This window comes from Perissodus microlepis, chromosome 3, assembly GCF_051167445.1.
Source record: "Perissodus microlepis isolate ML-2025 ecotype Zambia chromosome 3, ASM5116744v1, whole genome shotgun sequence".
In the NCBI taxonomy this organism is placed as follows: Eukaryota; Metazoa; Chordata; class Actinopteri; order Cichliformes; family Cichlidae; genus Perissodus; species Perissodus microlepis.
In genome coordinates this window covers 31,013,521-31,030,574 of record NC_140463.1, presented here as the reverse complement: position 1 = coordinate 31,030,574, position 17,054 = coordinate 31,013,521, and the positions used below count along the sequence as shown (strand labels likewise).

Below are 17,054 nucleotides of genomic sequence, written 5' to 3'. Positions count from 1 at the left end.
TTATTTCAATTTTGAGGGATAAAATTTATATCTGAGTTTGATGGTTCTGGTGTCTTTGTGATTACAGGAGCTGCCCTCAGATTCAGACCTCAGCACCACCCAGTGACAGCAGATAGATCATCCAACATGTTCACGTGTTAACTGCAAAATGAACTGTTGAAAACAGTACAAAGGTTAAAGTACCACACGTGCTGTAGTGAAAGCTGCAGCTGTTTTATTGATAAAGTTAAAGACAAAAAAACAAAAGGATTAATCACTCATGTAACTGTGTCACTATACATCAGCATTAACAGGACCTCAGTTTGGTGTTTCACAAAGCTGCTGATCTCAGACCTGCACAGCTTCCGTTTTAAACACTTGATGTACTCAGCTGCATAAAGAGCATATGAGATTTTCTCTAACACAATTAAATAAAACCTGATGAAGGTCAAAGGTCGTCACTTGTATGTTGAACTACAAACTTGTCATCTGGAATTTTTTCACAGTTTTTTGTTTTACACATAGTGGATTATTTACCATAAAGTGATTCAGAGTTATTCATACCAGAGTAACCAGAGAGGATCACATATTTTTAAATATATAACTTTCTACAGGACTGAATATATTATCTTTATGTAAAAGTCCGGAGCCTCTGGGGAGTATCTGAGTATTTATAACATTACACAAACCAAAGGTCTCATCACAGTGTTCATGAAATGCTGGGTTTATCCATTTCCTGGGGCGGGCCTACAGAGGAGTGCTGAAGATTTCCCTGTGAGGGAGCTGCTGGTGAAGATCATGAGTCCTGCTTGATCAATGCCATGAGCTTCAGTCTTCGTGGTGTTTCTTAAATGATGCCTCTTTCAGTGGGTCAACAGAACTTCTGGCACAGGACAGCTGTGATGAAAGAAAGGCAAGAAGTTTCTCCAAACCTCTGGACCCAGGAAACCCAGCTTGGTCCTGATGGTCTCCCTCACTAGTTTCTCTCCAGGGTGAATGTAGCTATTGATATAATATGAACTCTATTATTAAATGAAAAGAACAAATTAGACTACACTACTGAAACGTTCTGCTGATGTTTTTAAAGTCTCCATGTTACCAGGCTGTAGAGATTTAAACAGTTTTAGATCCATTACACTCACAGTCTTCTGTTAAAATCTCAAAGGACAGCATTATATTTTTGATATTAACAGTAACTCTGGGCCTCTGTAGAGTGTGCAGCTGATCTCATCGCTGTCTAAAAATGGATAAAAAAAACATAAGTGTTGAAGACTATGTGTAGCATCGCTAACTAGCTAGCAACAAGCCTCCAACATGCTAGCGGCTAATCTAACTAACGAATTAACAACAGAGTGATTTTAGAACTATAAGATGATAAGCTGTGTGTCTTTTTTATAACAGTGACATGGTTGTATTTACCTTAATTAAACGAGTCGTCAGTCGCGGTAAACCAGCAAAAAAACTGGAGCAGCCGGGCTACGTAAAAGTGTAGGGGGGCGTGTTTGTGGTCAAGTCCAGCGGGTGTGTGGGCGGGAGTGTTACACAGTCGCTCCACCTCAAGTCACTACTGCGCAGACTCTGGCTCCAAATTTGCAAGATGGCACCCTCCACAGGCGGGATATTTTGGCTTCATTTTTGCACAATGGTAGGAGGGGGGGTCACGTCGTCCATGTTTTCTACAGTCAATGGCCGACACCGGTGTTTTAGCTAGCAAAGCGGCGTGGCTGATGTAGAGTGAAGCCACGTTAATGACAACGTGTACAACCATTGGAGATGCGAGCAGGACAGACGGAACAATTGACGGAAAAGTGTGGACTTTATACCAGTTTTTAAATTGTGTTGATAGGCTACGTAAAACCAGAGTTATGATAAAAATATATGCAGTGTTTGGTTTTCTTCCTGAATACTATCGTTGTTTATATTTACTGCGGGAAGAAACGTTTTATAAGAAAAAAAGGCTCGAAAGCACTCTCCGCCTGTGAGCAAAAACAAAACCAAAAACACCCCCACCCTTTTCTATTGGTCGAAAAAAGTGCCATGTCGACCAATCAAAAAATGATATGGCAAGTTGTTAAGAAACGGGGGGAAGTTTTAGGAGTGACGGCGGTGTTTTGAGATGTGAGAGATTTGCGGCGTTTAGCGCAAATCTTGTGTAGTTAGTGTGTAGTGTAGTCAGTAGTTTTGTTTTGTGTGTCAGAACAATGAGGCGACTACTGAATGTTACAGGTGTTACAGGAGTGATACATCCTGTTGTCAGGCCTGCAGGTATCAGGCTGTTGTTCTCCTTTATCTCATAGTCACAGAAATTATTTTTGGAGTGGCACAAATAATTTGTGCGGCATCAAATTTGATGTAGAACAGCTGATTGTTCTGTAAATAATTTGAAATGTTTATTTAAGAAAAACGCCTTGGCTGCATTTAAAAAAAAATAGCTGCAAAAAACTTTGTTGTTTGCCAAACTGAGTTACTTTTTTGAAGAAGTAACTATATAATTAATTGCCCAACATTGGTCTTTATTTACTGTACTTTGCAGACAGAGAGTTACAGGACTCTCTCCCAGACCACAGACTCATAATACAAGTCAGAGCTTTATAAAAAAGAAAACGAAAGTTGTGTTTTCAAAATTGCAGTTAAAGTTATTTTTACTTCCAATAGTGTTAACATACTACAAAGGTCAATGACTACATTTTTGTTTTACATTTTCATTATAAATGGGCTAAAGAAGTTAATTAAAAGTAGTCTAACATAAATGTAAATGCTGTAATTTGATTATCTTAATAAACCATGAAACTTGGATGGATTCGATGCTGGCGTGACCACAGTGCACACGTCTGATTTTGCTCACAGTGGTCCAAGGGATCGCTCAGAGAGTTTGTGTGTTCGCTCAGACATGTGGAAAATTAGAGGGAACATTGATAGGGAATATAATGCATTCCTTAATACTATAATATCCCATACATTCAATGCTCACATTATTATCAGCACTTGGAGGGCAGTTGAGATGTGAATCCTCAATTGCTACCGAAGAATTTAGCAAGTAGGAATAGACAATGGGTGAAATTAAGAAATACTAGATAACTAGAAATAGCTCAACTCTCACTGTCTCTGTTGTCACATCTTACTTACCTTGGGTATTCAGCTGTGTGTTAACACAATGCCACAATCTTTGCAGAAGTGGATGTCCCAGCAAATATCCCCAAAGGTCAGGCTGTGCAATGCTCAAGGAGATCACAAAAAACCCAAGAGTAGCATCTCAGATGCTACAGACCTCAGTTAGCATGTTACATGTTAAAGTCCATAATTGTAAAATTAGTAAAAGACTGAACATGGAGGGCTTGTTTGGAAAGGTTGAAAAGAGAAAGCCTCTTCTTTGTAAAAAACAACATGCCAGCACAGTTCAATTCAATTTTCAATTCAGTTTTATTTATAAAGCGCCAAATCACAACAACAGTCTCCTCATGGTACTTTATAAGTACCTTGTACTTTGTAAGGTAGACCCTACAATAATACATACAGAGAAAACCCAACAATCATATGACCCCCTATGAGCAAGCACTTTGGTGCAAGTGGGAAGGAAAAACTCCCTTTTAACAGGAAGAAACCTTCAGCAGAACCAGGCTCAGGGAGGGGCGGGGCCATCTTCTGCGACCAATTGGGCTGAGAGAAGGAAGACAGGATAAAGGACATGCTGTGGAAGGGAGCCAGTGAAGAGACTCTCTATTTACATGAACAAATTGGAGTCTATTGACCCTGTGCACGAGAAAATGCTAACTTCCTGGTTTGAGACCGGATGTGGGGTTGTGCATTTCCGGTAGCTTTACTTTGCGGTCAATCGCTACTGCGAAGATATACTCCAAAATCATGTCGAAAACGGAAAGATCGCATTAAGTTACAAAGAGCAGAAGGTGGGAACACTCACCACTGTTGTGTCATAAAAAAATTCTAATGATCAATTTTGACGTTTAAAGAGTTTAGATCGATCAGTTGTTTACATCACTCAACACAAGCAGAACTGCATGCAGAAGACACATCGTCCACATCCGGAAGCACATCTCTGTATAGTGACTGGTCTTATGATTTAAACAGGCAAATGTTCAGCATTCAAACTACAGGTGAAGAATAGTCAAACTAGATGTTTCCCCCATTATGTTAATATCAGCTAGTCAAGTACACACCTACACAGCATGTTAACAAATCGTGAAAAAAGCCACACAAAAAATGAATGATTGCTGGTAACGGTTTCTATACATTAGTATTTCCGAAGGGTATGTTGTGACTTACCTTAAAAATTACAGTGGTCCCTCGCTAATAACGGGGTTCACCTTTCACCTCGCTGTTTCACAGATTTTTTAGTGCAAGTTTGCATGCTTATTTTTTTTTTACGTCACATTGTGTCCTGCGTCCTGATCGCTGCAGACGATCTCCTCCGTGACGTCTCTCCTGTACAGTACAGAATCGCTGCATCGATCGCTAGCAGTGTGACTCTGAAGTGCAGTACTGTATGTCCACGATGTCCACGAAACGTTTTGCACCGTCAAAAAATAAAATTGGCTACTTGATTTCACCTATCGCTGGTTATTTTTAGAACATAACACCCGCGATAAATGAGGGACAGCTGAGAAATATAACATTTGAATCCATTTTCTCTTTTGCTCTGAGGCGCAGGGAAAAAATATCGACAAGTCGATGAACATCATTTACAGATATATTGGGTAAATGCCCAAGACATCTATAGAAATGTAAATCGCCGCTTGATTCATTCATTTGCTTAACTTGTTTTGGACCGTAAACAAGGCGCGAATAGGACACCAGAAACAAAGCTCCCCACAGGAGTTTCCGCACCGGAAGTAGCATATGCTAACGTACACATAGTCAATTAGACAGATATGACACAAACCACTGCAGTGCAGTACTGGTAATACCTACAGCATGCTCAAATCATTCTAATAGAATATTATGGTCAACAGTATCGAACGCTGCACTAAGGTCTAGCAGGACAAGCACAGAGATGAGTCCACTGTCAGAGGCCATAAGAAGATCATTTGTAACCTTCACTAAAGCTGTTTCTGTGCTGTGATGAGCTCTGAAACCTGACTGAAACTCTTTAAATAAGCCATTCCTCTGCAGATGATCTGTTTGCTGTTTGACAACTACTCTTTCAAGAATTTTTGATATGAAAGGAAGGTTGGAGATTGGCCTATAATTAGCCAAGACAGCTGAGTCAAGAGATGTTTTTTTTTAAAGAATAAATATCAATGGTACTGAATTTGGTACTTATTTTCTTCAATCAGTGATGAATAGTAAGATGCTCTAGCTTTACAGAAGGCTTTTTTTTTTAATAAAGAAGCAAACTATTTTTCAAGGCTAAATGATGATCTCCTAAATTTGTGACATGGCATTTCCTCTCCAGCTCACGAGTCATCTGCTTTAGGCCACATGTTTGAGAATTATAACAGAGAGTCAAGTACTTCTGATTTGAGGCCTTATTTTTCACAGGAGCTACAGTATCCAGAGTCGTACTTAGTAAAGAGGTAAAATTATTAACAAGATAATCGACCCCTGTTGGAGTAGCGTCCAGGTAGCTGCTCTGCTCTATGTTGGTACAGGGCATTGACGATTATAACAACGGGTGGATTATATTCTTAAATTTATACAGCACTTTAAGAAAAACATCTACTGTGATGAAATCTATTCCTTACTGCTCTGTAATCCATTATTGTAAATTTAAATGTTAATGATGATAAGTATGACCACGTTTCAGATCCTGCTCAACTTTAACAACTATTGTCTAATAAGCTGCAAACAAACAATAATCTGCCTGAATTAAAAAACAAACCATGTTTATTTAACAGGTACATTCTGTTTCATTTGATAACTTGCATATTTTAATAAGAAATATTTGCAGATGTTTTAGATCAAAATGTCAAAGTAGCAAAACTCATTAGACAATGTTGTTAACATTCGCTACGGAAAGTAGTGATGGGATTTCCGGCTCTTTAGAGAACCGGCTCTTTCGGCTCCCAACCGGCTCTTCAGGTTGTTTTGTTGCTTTAATTAATTTATTATTAACAACAATATAAAATTATGCACAAAAGGAATTACTAATGTAAAAAAAAAAAAAAAGTGGTTTTATTTATATATGTTTATATATAAATATATGTGGTGGCCCCTAGAGACAAAGCACGTACAAACTCCAAAACACATTTCTTGCATTAACTGAGCTTCCAAAACAGAGCTACCTAGATCACTTAAATTACACAATTGAAAGCATATGTGTATTATTTGTGTATTTATACACAAGCACTCATATATATTCAAATAATGTAAAAAAAATGTTCATTTACCTGTTACTACCACACACCAAATCCGGTCATTGGTGCTTCCTGGCTTGTGTAGCCACTAGGTAACAAAGCTCAACACTGCCCCTGGCATCCTGCAGTACGTCTGTTGTGTTTTGTACGTGCTTTCGGGGTTTGTACGTGCTTTGGACTTTTTAAGTGCTTCAGAGTTTGTACGTGTTTTGGAGTTTGTATGTGCTTTGTCTGTAGGGGCCACCGTAAATATACTTTTATTTATTCACTCCACATAAAATGTAATAAATAAATATAATACAAAAACCAACTATTTACATTTCAACTTTGCAAACCACAACACAATTAAATATAAATATGAAAAAATATGAAAACAAAAAGAAGATGCACATTCTCTGTCACATGGACCTGCATGAATAAACTTTCTGAATCCTTTATCATCTGCAACTGAAAATAGTTGTGGATGATTACTATACCTTTCTAATGTGACGTTGTTGTCCCTGGCTCTCTTTCTATCTCTCTCCCTCCCGCTCTGTTCCTGTGCTACTGCGAGTGTAACTACGGCCCCTCCCCCCTCTTCCCAGCGCAAAGCACAAGACTCGCGTGCAGCGTGAAGCGGAAAAAAAGTGCGAGAGAGAGGGTGAGAGAAAAAAAAAAAAACCACAGCTCCCAATAAGGAGCCGGCTCACGTCGTTCACTTCAAAGAGTCGGCTCTAAGAGCTGTTACTGTCATGGTCGGACGGTCCTTCCCAGGGCGACCTGCCTGTGTGTATATGTGTGTGCTTCTCTCTCTCTCCTCCTCCACCCAGTGGCTGACACACCTGCACCTAATTTGCCACCCAGCTGTCACTGATCATCCTTCGTTGTGGGCTGAGGTATTTAACTGTGTGTCCAGATGGCAGTCGACGCTGGATTGTACTTGAAGCTCGGTAGTAAAGAGTGTTTTGTGACTTGCAGCTTAGCTTTAGCCGGCTAGCTTCCTCACCTGTGGTTTTTGCTCGTTTATAGGAGGAAGAGATACAGAGCTGGAGGTTGGAGAGAAGGAGCCCGTGGATTAAGCTATTGGAGGAGAACACACACTCTGAGAATCACTTTGGAAACTCACCTGCGCACCACTGGGAGTTTGGAGAAGATCACTGTTGGACTTTGCACTTCACTTTATGTTTTGAAACTGTTTTTGGGCACTGTAAATAAACGCACTGTGTACTTTGCATCCTGAGCTCCGCGACTGAGTCCGTACTTTCCCATTACCCGTGACAGTTTCGTTCGCGACTAACACATCACTAACGGAAACGGGCTAAATGAGGGGAGTGATTCACACTTGACTGTACAGAAATCATGTCAGTTACAGTGAACTGAAAGTGAAAATCAAGTATCAGTGGGTGTGGACAATTACTCAACCTTATCTTAGAATGAAACTTATGGTTGATACTTTGAATTCTTTTCAACCTGACTCAAAGGGTGAGAGAAGAGAAACTAAAAGTATTTTTAAAAAACGGTGTCATTGAAGGTGACCGTTTACTGTCAATTCCCTGAGCTTATCTGAACTGAGAGTCAGAATGACAGAAGATGTGATCCCAGAGTTATGTCTCTGGATTCAGTCATAGTGAACTGATAATCTATCCTTTATGTTGGTAAAATGAGTTAGAGCTTTCTTCTTTTGCACAACAGTGTAGTTCAGCAAAACCAAAATCAGTTAAACTGTGAAACTATCTTTCTTGGGATTTGTTTCGGAGTCTTCTTTCCATTATTGCCATTTTGGCATTTGACTGTTTCCTGGTTCAAATTTTTGACTAAGCAGGGAGTAGAGTATGAGATTGAGAGATAAATAGGGTGTAGTGAAGATCTGTTGCTTGTAAGAGATCTGAGCGTTAAAATACAGCTGTCAATTTACTGATCACTGTTCCTATGCTCACTTATGGTCACAAGCTCTGGGTAGTTATGGACAGAATCAGGTTGTGGATAAAAGCATTGATATCCAGCTTGAAGGCTCCAAGAGTGGATAGCTGACTAAAATTTTGAGTTACAGTGTCTTCAACATACAGTAGAAAGTTAAGCTTAACCAGACACCCAATCAATTTAGAAAAACTATCAATTCAATTCAACTCAATTCAATTTTACTTACATGCCGCTAAATCACAATAACAGTTGCCCCAAGGCACTTTATATTGTAAGGTAATGACGCTACGATAATACAACAGACAGCCAGAGATTAATAATAACTAATACTTAAGTGCAGAGTGGTAATATAAACACATAGTGAGTGAAAAAGGTGAATGAAGACACAACTTTCTCAGATTCCTATGATTCAGTGCATCATAGGAATCTCCTAGGAGCCTAAACCTATTGCAGAATAACTAAGGAAGGTTTCAGGGTCACCTGATCCAGCACTATTTTATGTCATTTACATTGACCCTAAGCCAGCAGTTTTAAATTTCCACCAGTGTCACCTGCTCTGGCCCCTGGAAGACAATTCACTATGGTTGCTGGTGTCTCTAGCGTCACGTCTCTAAATACAATTGCCAGTTACCAGAGTTTGTTCCTCAGCTGCCGTGTTAAAATATACTATTCAGTTTTTGTAGCATGCATTCAAAGAAATCACACGGGCAGAGCTTGAAGTGGAGGCATATTCAAGCAGTTTATTGTGATCCAGTGTTTCACAGGTTTCTCATTAGAGTCGTACTATAAAATCAAGCATCTCTAACCTAAATATTTTTTCTCAAAAACTTGTTTTCACTAGTCTTACTAGTTTTTTTTTATGTGTCTTAAATACTCAGAGGGTTACAGGTGAACTTTGCTAGTCCCAACACTGAGACCAACCAGATATTTTATGTCATCAGACAGTAAAACTGAAAACATACTAATATGTATAATTTAAATGTGAAATTATCCTCCTAATACAGATTCATGAAATAAATTTCTGCACTATTGTGAATGAGTTGAATTAGATATCAGTAAACATCAAGAACAATTTTAAAATCTTTTCTGTTTCCTTATAAATAACAAGTTTTTTTATCAACTGATTTAAACTGATGCTCGTTGGGCCCTTGAATAGGAAATAATACATATTACCTTATAAAAATGGAACAAAGTTAACCAAAATGAACAAAGTGAACTTCAATACCAATACCAACGTAAAATACACCAAGAAAGCAATTATAGAAGAAGAATAAAAAAGGAAACATTTTTACAGCATTTGACATGATTTCAACTGATCTCTGATGAATACATTAAAAATCTGAAAATCACATTGAAACTAAATACAAAACAAGATTCTGTAAAATAACATTTTAGGTTAAGTTATAGCATTCAGACTTCACTCTGATTACCCTAACCTTTTCCGCAACAACTAATACCCCATGTAAATCTTATTCCTTTTTTCTGCTTTCTCTTGTTTCCTTTCCTCTTTTTATCAGATACGTCTTGTTTCTCACTCTCATGCTGTATTCCTGTATGAAACTCTTTTGCTACATTTTTCTTGTGACTGTTTTCTATTTTATCACTGTTGCCTTTGTTAAAATTGTGAAAAGTTTGCAGTTCACCTTTATTGGAGTCACATCCTTCATCATTTATTTCCTCTGCTTTTTTTAATGAATTGAATTGATAGTTGACGCATTTTTGAATATTAATTGTCTGATCTTCCTTCTCAGAATCTATACCTCGCATGTCTTCACCAACACTTCTAGGTCTGCTGTGTGACTGAATAACCCCTAGTTTGTGCTGATTTTCCACAGTCTCTCCTTCCACACATTCATGCCTGACTTTTTGTCCCAGATTGTGCTGTTCTTTGCTTTGACTGTCATCAGCTAATAGATAGCTATACTTGTATTTTCCACTCTCATAAAAGTCTCTTTTTGTTTTATCTCTTCTTTGTGCAGCTTCACCATCTGTCTCATGCTGCTTATCATTTTTCTTTTGCTCTTCATCATTCTCTGACATGTTCTGCTTACCTTCATCCACCTTTCCACTGCTTTGAAACATATCAGAGGAGTCTTTCTGCACTACAGACCCGCTTTTCCCATCTCTTGTTTTACTTCTATTAGCTTCATCTGTGCTATTACTGTCTACCATCTCAGCTATCATCATCTGCCTGTCCTTATCTCTTAGTCTGTACTCTCTCATTTCTTCATTTTGTTCCACTGTCAGACTGTGTTGCTTATCCTGGTGATCACTGCCTTTTCTGGGTTTTAAATTTGCATCCTGCTGATGCTCAACATCATTCTTGTGGTCATCAGACTCCTGATTATCAGATTTTCTTTTCTTTGTAATTTGGTCACTGCTTTCATTGTCTGCATGTTCCATGTCTTTGTTTTTCTTGTTTTTTGCCGAGTACTTTTCTTTCTCCTTTTCCTGTTTACTTTCATCTTTATTCTCTACATCATTCATTATCATCTGCTGATCTTTTCCCTGTATGTCCACAAGGTTATGGTCCATGCCTGCTGCCTCACCTTCGTTTCTCCCTGTGGTCTTTACAACCTGTTCTTGTTGCTCACTGGCTGAAGCTCCACCAGTGGGTGCCTCACTGATGTGTTGTGTGTCTGCAGCATGCACTGGAAATGAAATCAAAACAGTCAAAATCATTTCAAACTGCCAGTGTGATACAATCATTCACAGAAACATCAGTAAGTTCATCAGAAATGTTTCCCATCTTACTTTTCTTTCTCCTGTAGAACAGAAGATAAGCACTGCTGGATCTAGTAAGAGCACTGTAAAAGTAAAGTAGGGTCAGTTTAATATTCAGTAAATGTTTGTTTTCGGAAGAAAATTCAGATAAAAGCTTACGTGTTATTTCTGTCCAGCTGGAATGGTCTTTCTGGAAGCTGTTAATATAAAGAATACAAAGGTGATCATCTATAGGCTAAATACTTTTTTCTATTAAGCACAAAACTGCATTAATATGTTTTAAAGTATTCATGTCTTGGGAACAATACCAGTGGAAAAAAAATCAATCAGGCTTACCAATGTGACACAGGTATCATTGAAGTTGTACCATCTGTCATCATCCTGCGATTTGATTGTTACGGTGTAATGTCCGAATCTCAAGTCACCAAAGTGCTCGACAAATGCATAAAGCTCATAGGTCTGGTTCTGATAATGGGTAAAAAAAGGAAGAAATTAGTATCAGGAATTAGAAAATAAAAAGTAATGACAACATAATGAAATATTCAGTATACCTCTGGTATTTGTAGGGTGTCAGGAGCTGTGACTGCTCGTTTTATTTTCACATGTTCTTGGTATTGATGGTCAAACCTAAATCTTTTCAACAGCAGCGTCAAAACTTCTGGATAACGTGTCATTTCCAATTTCTAATTAATGGACATATACCAAAAAGATGTCAAGAATTTTAAGTGCCCCACAATTTAAGATTTAATGTAGTTAAAAAGAGAACGAATCCCTAAAAATAGAAATTTTAATCATAACGACTGCTGTACAGATTTAAGAAGTTAACTATTTTAACATCATCAAATCTACATGCTATTTTGTTTCAACAGTTTTATAATTTACTTAATGTCAAACATAAATATTCATGCTCTTCATTAAGGACCTCCAGATTAAATTAAATATTGTAACATAACCAAATGACCATTAAAACATCCTGTCCTAACTCCACTGTGTAAACTTCAACAACAAGAGAACACCTAGGCCACTGGCATTGTCAAGCAATCCCACCATTGCAATTATAACACCTTTAAACCTGTGGCCTTCAAGTTTATGTGCATAAATCACAAAGGTATTTCTTATTAACTTACTATTTTAGCACCAGCTTTGGCATCGCATATTTCACAGTACAGCTGGTTGTCTCCATCAATACATACTTCTTGGAAAAAGTCTTTAATTTCTTTCTCCTGTGGAAAATAAAGAACACATTCATGTTACTTGAACCAAGTCTCTCCCTTCAACAGTACACACCTGTAGTGAACACAATACATGGGATATTTCTTATATTGCAGCATACTGCAACTCAACATGCAGTATATTTTGTTCTATTTTATCAAAATTGTTTGACGAAATGTTTGTTAATTGAAATGTGCTCTTCATGCTACACATTTAAATCTGTTACACATTTATGTTGCACATCTAATAGAACAGTGGCTGCCTTACCACATTGTATTCATTATTGTCTGACTCCAATGCAAGAGGCAGACTCCAGAATGGATCACTGGTGTTTGTATCTGTCTTACACTCACTGCATGTGTTCTTGTGTGTCAGCTCTCCTTGAAATATCTAAAATTTTCAAAAATAGAGACACTTAACTTCACACACATACAAGCACAAACATATATAAATATATAGCTTCACAGTGTTACCTGTGAAGCCTTACGACTGGTTTCATTTAAAATCTTCTCAAAGTATTCAGCAGCATCACGTTGCTCATACACTGGTGGTGAGGAGAAAAATCAAATATATACTTATTTACTGTTCTACAGTTGGGATTTTAAAACTTAGTTTAATTAATTGTTAATATTGCCTGTAGCAGAAAAGGAGTGCATTAAAATTCTTACACCAGACTATGTTAACACTAATCTGATGTTAAGGTGTTTTGCTCTTAAATTTAAAATTTAAAAGCCATTATTAACACTTGCTAACAGACACTGTACCTTGGATCTTCAGCTTCTTTGTGATCCGAGACGTCGTTGCTGTTTTTTTCTTTAAGGTTTCAAACAGGTGTTTAAGAAGTGGATCAATATATTTAGAGTCTCTATAAAAAATAAACACATTGGTCGTGAATGATACAAAGGTACACATTCAGTTAAATTCAACCAAATAAATTCGCTTCATTAATTTCTGTACCAGACCTTGTCACCGCTTCTTTGAAATCTTTGGTCATGAACAGCACCTGCAGCACACTGTTCAAGTAACACGTTGCTCCTTGATTTACCAATCCATTGGGTTTTTTGGCTGTTGGAAAGAAAATAATAAGTATCACACTAGTTTTATTATTATGGATCAAAGAATAGCTTTCAGATGTAAACTGTGCGTCGTACCATGAGAATTAATGTCAGTCATTGTGATTCCTTCAATGCGCCAAAAATGTTGTTCCACCGCATATAACCTACTTTAAAATGTAAATGATGTTTAGGAACTTTTATAATCTGTTTTTATACAATAAAGGCAAAGCTGAAGAAACAAAACACCTTAAAAACACTTAAAAATACCTTTAGTTTGTAGCCACGCTTGAAGGACGATATCTGTGGCTTGTTCCTCGCTACTCACTTTCTTTTTCGCTGGATGCCACACCTACAACTGCATATGTGGCCACAGGAAATTGTTGCTGTGCACGCATCTAGTTTAATATCAGTTTCACCTTCTCCCCCTTGCCCCTACTATCTACATATTTAACAAAGATTCATGTGCTTACCTCTTTGAACCTGCAACCATTCCATTCTTTTCCTCTTGATATTTCCTGCATATCTTTATTTCTTGAGACTTTATCTTTTATCTTTTATTCACGGTTTGTATGTATGTGCTTATAATTGTTTGTTACGTCGGTTTCTTCCGAAGGTAATTATCTAGCCAAAAGGCTTGTAGATTTTATGTCCAACATAAAGAACATACATCTACTGGAAATCTCTTTGCTCTGTTTTAAACCAATAGTGGCTGAAAACGTGAAGTTTGTTCGGAAACAATAGTAAAGTGTAACTAACTGAGCAATATTTAATGCAGTATAAAATTTTTAACGTTATACTTGGAAATGTTATGCTTTCATAATGCATCCTTTATTTACAAAAAGAGAATATATACTTGGTCCATTTAGGCTTTATTAGAAACCTTATTTCAGTTTACTAATTTACAGAGATAAAAAAAAAAAAAAACAACAAGAGGGAAGCCGATTTTTATTTCTGTGACAATTTATTCTTCAGTTTTCTTTCTTTTTTTTATTCAAGAAATTAACAATGTAATAAAAGTCAGTGATAATCAAAACCTAAGTACTGTGTCAAGTATTGTTATGACATCAATATCATATTTTGAGATCAGGATCACATTTTCAACACAGATCTTTATACAAAATGAGACGATGACTGTGTTCTCCGTCTCCCTCTATCAAGCTGGCAGACCTCCATTAAGCTTCACCACCAGCTGGATAACAGACAAGTGCTGGATTCCATATTTATACAGAAGTTCATTGTCGTCATCTAGCCTATGGTTGGCGAAGATCATCTGCAGATCATCTGTACCCAAGAACGCGTTTAAGAATGAAAAGGAGAAACAAAATATGCATTTTAGAAAATAGATGAACATTAGCCTGAAATAAAAATTACACACGTCAGATAAGTTTTCAGCTCAGTTAAAATGTATATATAGGTTGACCCTGTTGTTGTGTTTGTTATGAAATGTGGAAATGCAGCTAGTCTCGTTGTTTTTCTTTTTCAGTGTTTAGCCTACCTGCGGTCCCGGGAAACCTCTTTACTACTTTATTTTTCAGATCTAGGACGGTCATTTTCTTCATCATCTCTTCGGAGTCGCAGAGGTCAATCACTTTAAGCTCACGATCAATCCCAAACACTTTGACCTGGTATATTTTACCCATGATTTTATGTTTTGTTCTGTTTTTCAGCCAGAGGCAACACTGAGTCTCGTTCAAGTCACTCTCTGAATGAGAGATGAAGCTGTTCTTTCTTGTCTGCTATTGAATCCGACGTCACGGTGGAGGCAGTCGCATCCGCTTTTGTAGAAAGTATTGTGACATCTTGAAAATACTCAATTTTAAAACCTACAGCAGATGTTCGATCATTTCAAAATAATTAACGTCTGAATGTTACTGTTGAATGGCTTGCTTAATTTATTTAACCAAACAGACACATACACCTTAACAGACATGAATACAAAAACAAAACTATTATTTCGCACACCCAGTTTCGATTTCCAAGAAACGATATGAGCAACTTAGATACATGGGGGGTTATCTCTCTTTAAAAGAGATAACATTGGCGTTTCAGTCATGTAGTAACTTTTCACCTTAACTATACAAGACTTGTTAGACACTATGAACTATCTTACAGACCTCTGGATGTTTAAAGACAACTAATAATGGTCACGAAAAATACTAAAGGCACACTGTCAGACTTTTCATCGCCACTTTACGGTAACATACTGGCGTCACTGTTGCCAGCGTCATACTGTGACGCCGTGTTACGGTAGCTTACCGCTCTGCAGGATGATACCGTTTTTTGCTGGTGTGGTATAATACTCTTGGACAAATTATGGTAACGCACCGTAGCCTTTTTTAGGTATCTCACTGGCGACAGTGACGCCAGTGAGATACCGTTATGTCGTTATGTCGTAAATTACGTCAACAAAGTAACATCATACTGTGATTAAGAAATTGGTATACTACCGTTTATTCACGGTATGTCACTGTAAGCCCGCTGCAAGGTAATAAACTGCAATATATTAACCAGTAACTTACCGTTATCACGCATCATCAGTACCAAAATATTCATCTCTGCTATAGGACACCGTGTCCCAACAGGCGGTCATTTACTGTTTAACAGGTCGTAATTGACCGTAATTTCAGTTAACAGTAACATACTGTAAGAGACTGGAGGGTTCCAAAAAAAATGGATGGATAGATAGATAGATAGATAGATAGATAGATAGATAGATAGATAGATAGACACACACACACACACACACACACACACACACACTATGCCGGCTTGTACACATACACGAGAGACACGAGAGTTCTTCTTTACTGATGTTTACTGTGCTTCTCTTAACGTACAGGTACACCGTAGAACTGGTGAATACAAATGTACAAGAAAATTATATTTCAGCATTAAAACATATTACAATATAAAATTCACAAAATATAAACAAACATACCACTTCGGCCTGCAAGTAGACAAACCGGTGTAACTGGAACTTAGGGCTTATTTCTTCTTTCTTAGCTTGACTTTTACACGGCTAGACCGTCACCACGCGCAGCTTCTCTGACCTTACTTCCCAAAACAGGAAGTGACCTCTGCCCTTACCTTATACTTACAAAATTAACTGGTTACTTTCCATGTATCAAATTAACTGTACACCAATCCAGTAGGAAAAAAAGGAAAATGTTAACATGCTCAACACAAAAATAAAACATACAAAATAAAATGCGTTAGTTACATTATCATTACAAGAGCTCCGCCTAGTGGTCAAATAATAACATTTTACCAACTGTTACACTCCCACCATCACACTATCGCAACAGCATGTGTGATCCTAAAGGAATTTGACCCAACAATGAACTTAGCGAAGGTTAACCAATAAACATTATGTTGAGTCTTTACTCTGCTTCAAGTAAAAGTATAGTCTTATGTATGGGTCTCTCTAAAATCGTCTTAGTTGTGTGCTTCCCCTTATTGTCTCTAGTAGAGTCACCGATGAGAAGCTTAACTTTTCTGACTCTGCCGTCAGCTCCTGGAGTGACTTCCACAACTTTAGCGAGTTTCCATTGATTTCTTGGAAGACAGTCTTCTTGTAATAACACAATGTCATTTATTTTTGCATTTCTTCTGTTTTTATTCCATTTGCTTCTCTGTTGCAAGTTTAACAGATATTCCTTTCTCCACCTTGTCCAAAATACATTCGCCAAATATTGTACTCGTTTCCATCTTTTCTGGAGGTAGAGATCTTCTTTAGCGAATTCTCCAGGTGGTGGTGAGATCACTGCCGATTTCATCGTCAAAATATGGTTGGGTGTCAACGGCTCCAGTCCTACAGGGTCGTTGATAGACTCTACAGTTAGTGGTCGACTGTTTACTATTGCCATAGCTTCAT

The 17,054-nt window shown here is 37.7% G+C and overlaps 1 protein-coding gene and 2 long non-coding RNA genes across 3 annotated transcripts; 1 reads left to right on the top strand and 2 right to left on the bottom strand.

The window, feature by feature from the left end:
- Positions 1–5,962: 5,962 nt before the first annotated feature.
- LOC146391171 (uncharacterized) lies at positions 5,963–7,509 on the top strand. The gene is made up of 2 exons (XR_014799893.1): positions 5,963–7,219; positions 7,299–7,509. It is a non-coding gene; the product is annotated as an uncharacterized LOC146391171 (long non-coding RNA).
- A 1,213-nt stretch (positions 7,510–8,722) lies between these two features.
- Positions 8,723–13,519, bottom strand: LOC146391170 (uncharacterized). The gene is made up of 12 exons (XM_084924015.1): positions 13,448–13,519; positions 13,277–13,347; positions 13,088–13,190; positions 12,890–12,990; positions 12,599–12,669; positions 12,393–12,515; positions 12,041–12,136; positions 11,465–11,596; positions 11,250–11,378; positions 11,073–11,110; positions 10,944–10,996; positions 8,723–10,840 (listed from the first exon to the last, which is right to left on the bottom strand). Exons 2-12 carry the CDS (start codon positions 13,296–13,298, stop codon positions 9,621–9,623), a joined length of 2,088 nt encoding a protein of 695 aa, XP_084780141.1. The 5' UTR covers positions 13,299–13,347; positions 13,448–13,519; the 3' UTR covers positions 8,723–9,620.
- Positions 13,520–13,640: 121 nt separating this feature from the next.
- On the bottom strand, positions 13,641–16,467 carry LOC146391169 (uncharacterized). Its single transcript, XR_014799891.1, has 2 exons — positions 14,676–16,467; positions 13,641–14,461 (listed from the first exon to the last, which is right to left on the bottom strand). It is a non-coding gene; the product is annotated as an uncharacterized LOC146391169 (long non-coding RNA).
- Between the last annotated feature and the right edge of the window lie 587 nt (positions 16,468–17,054).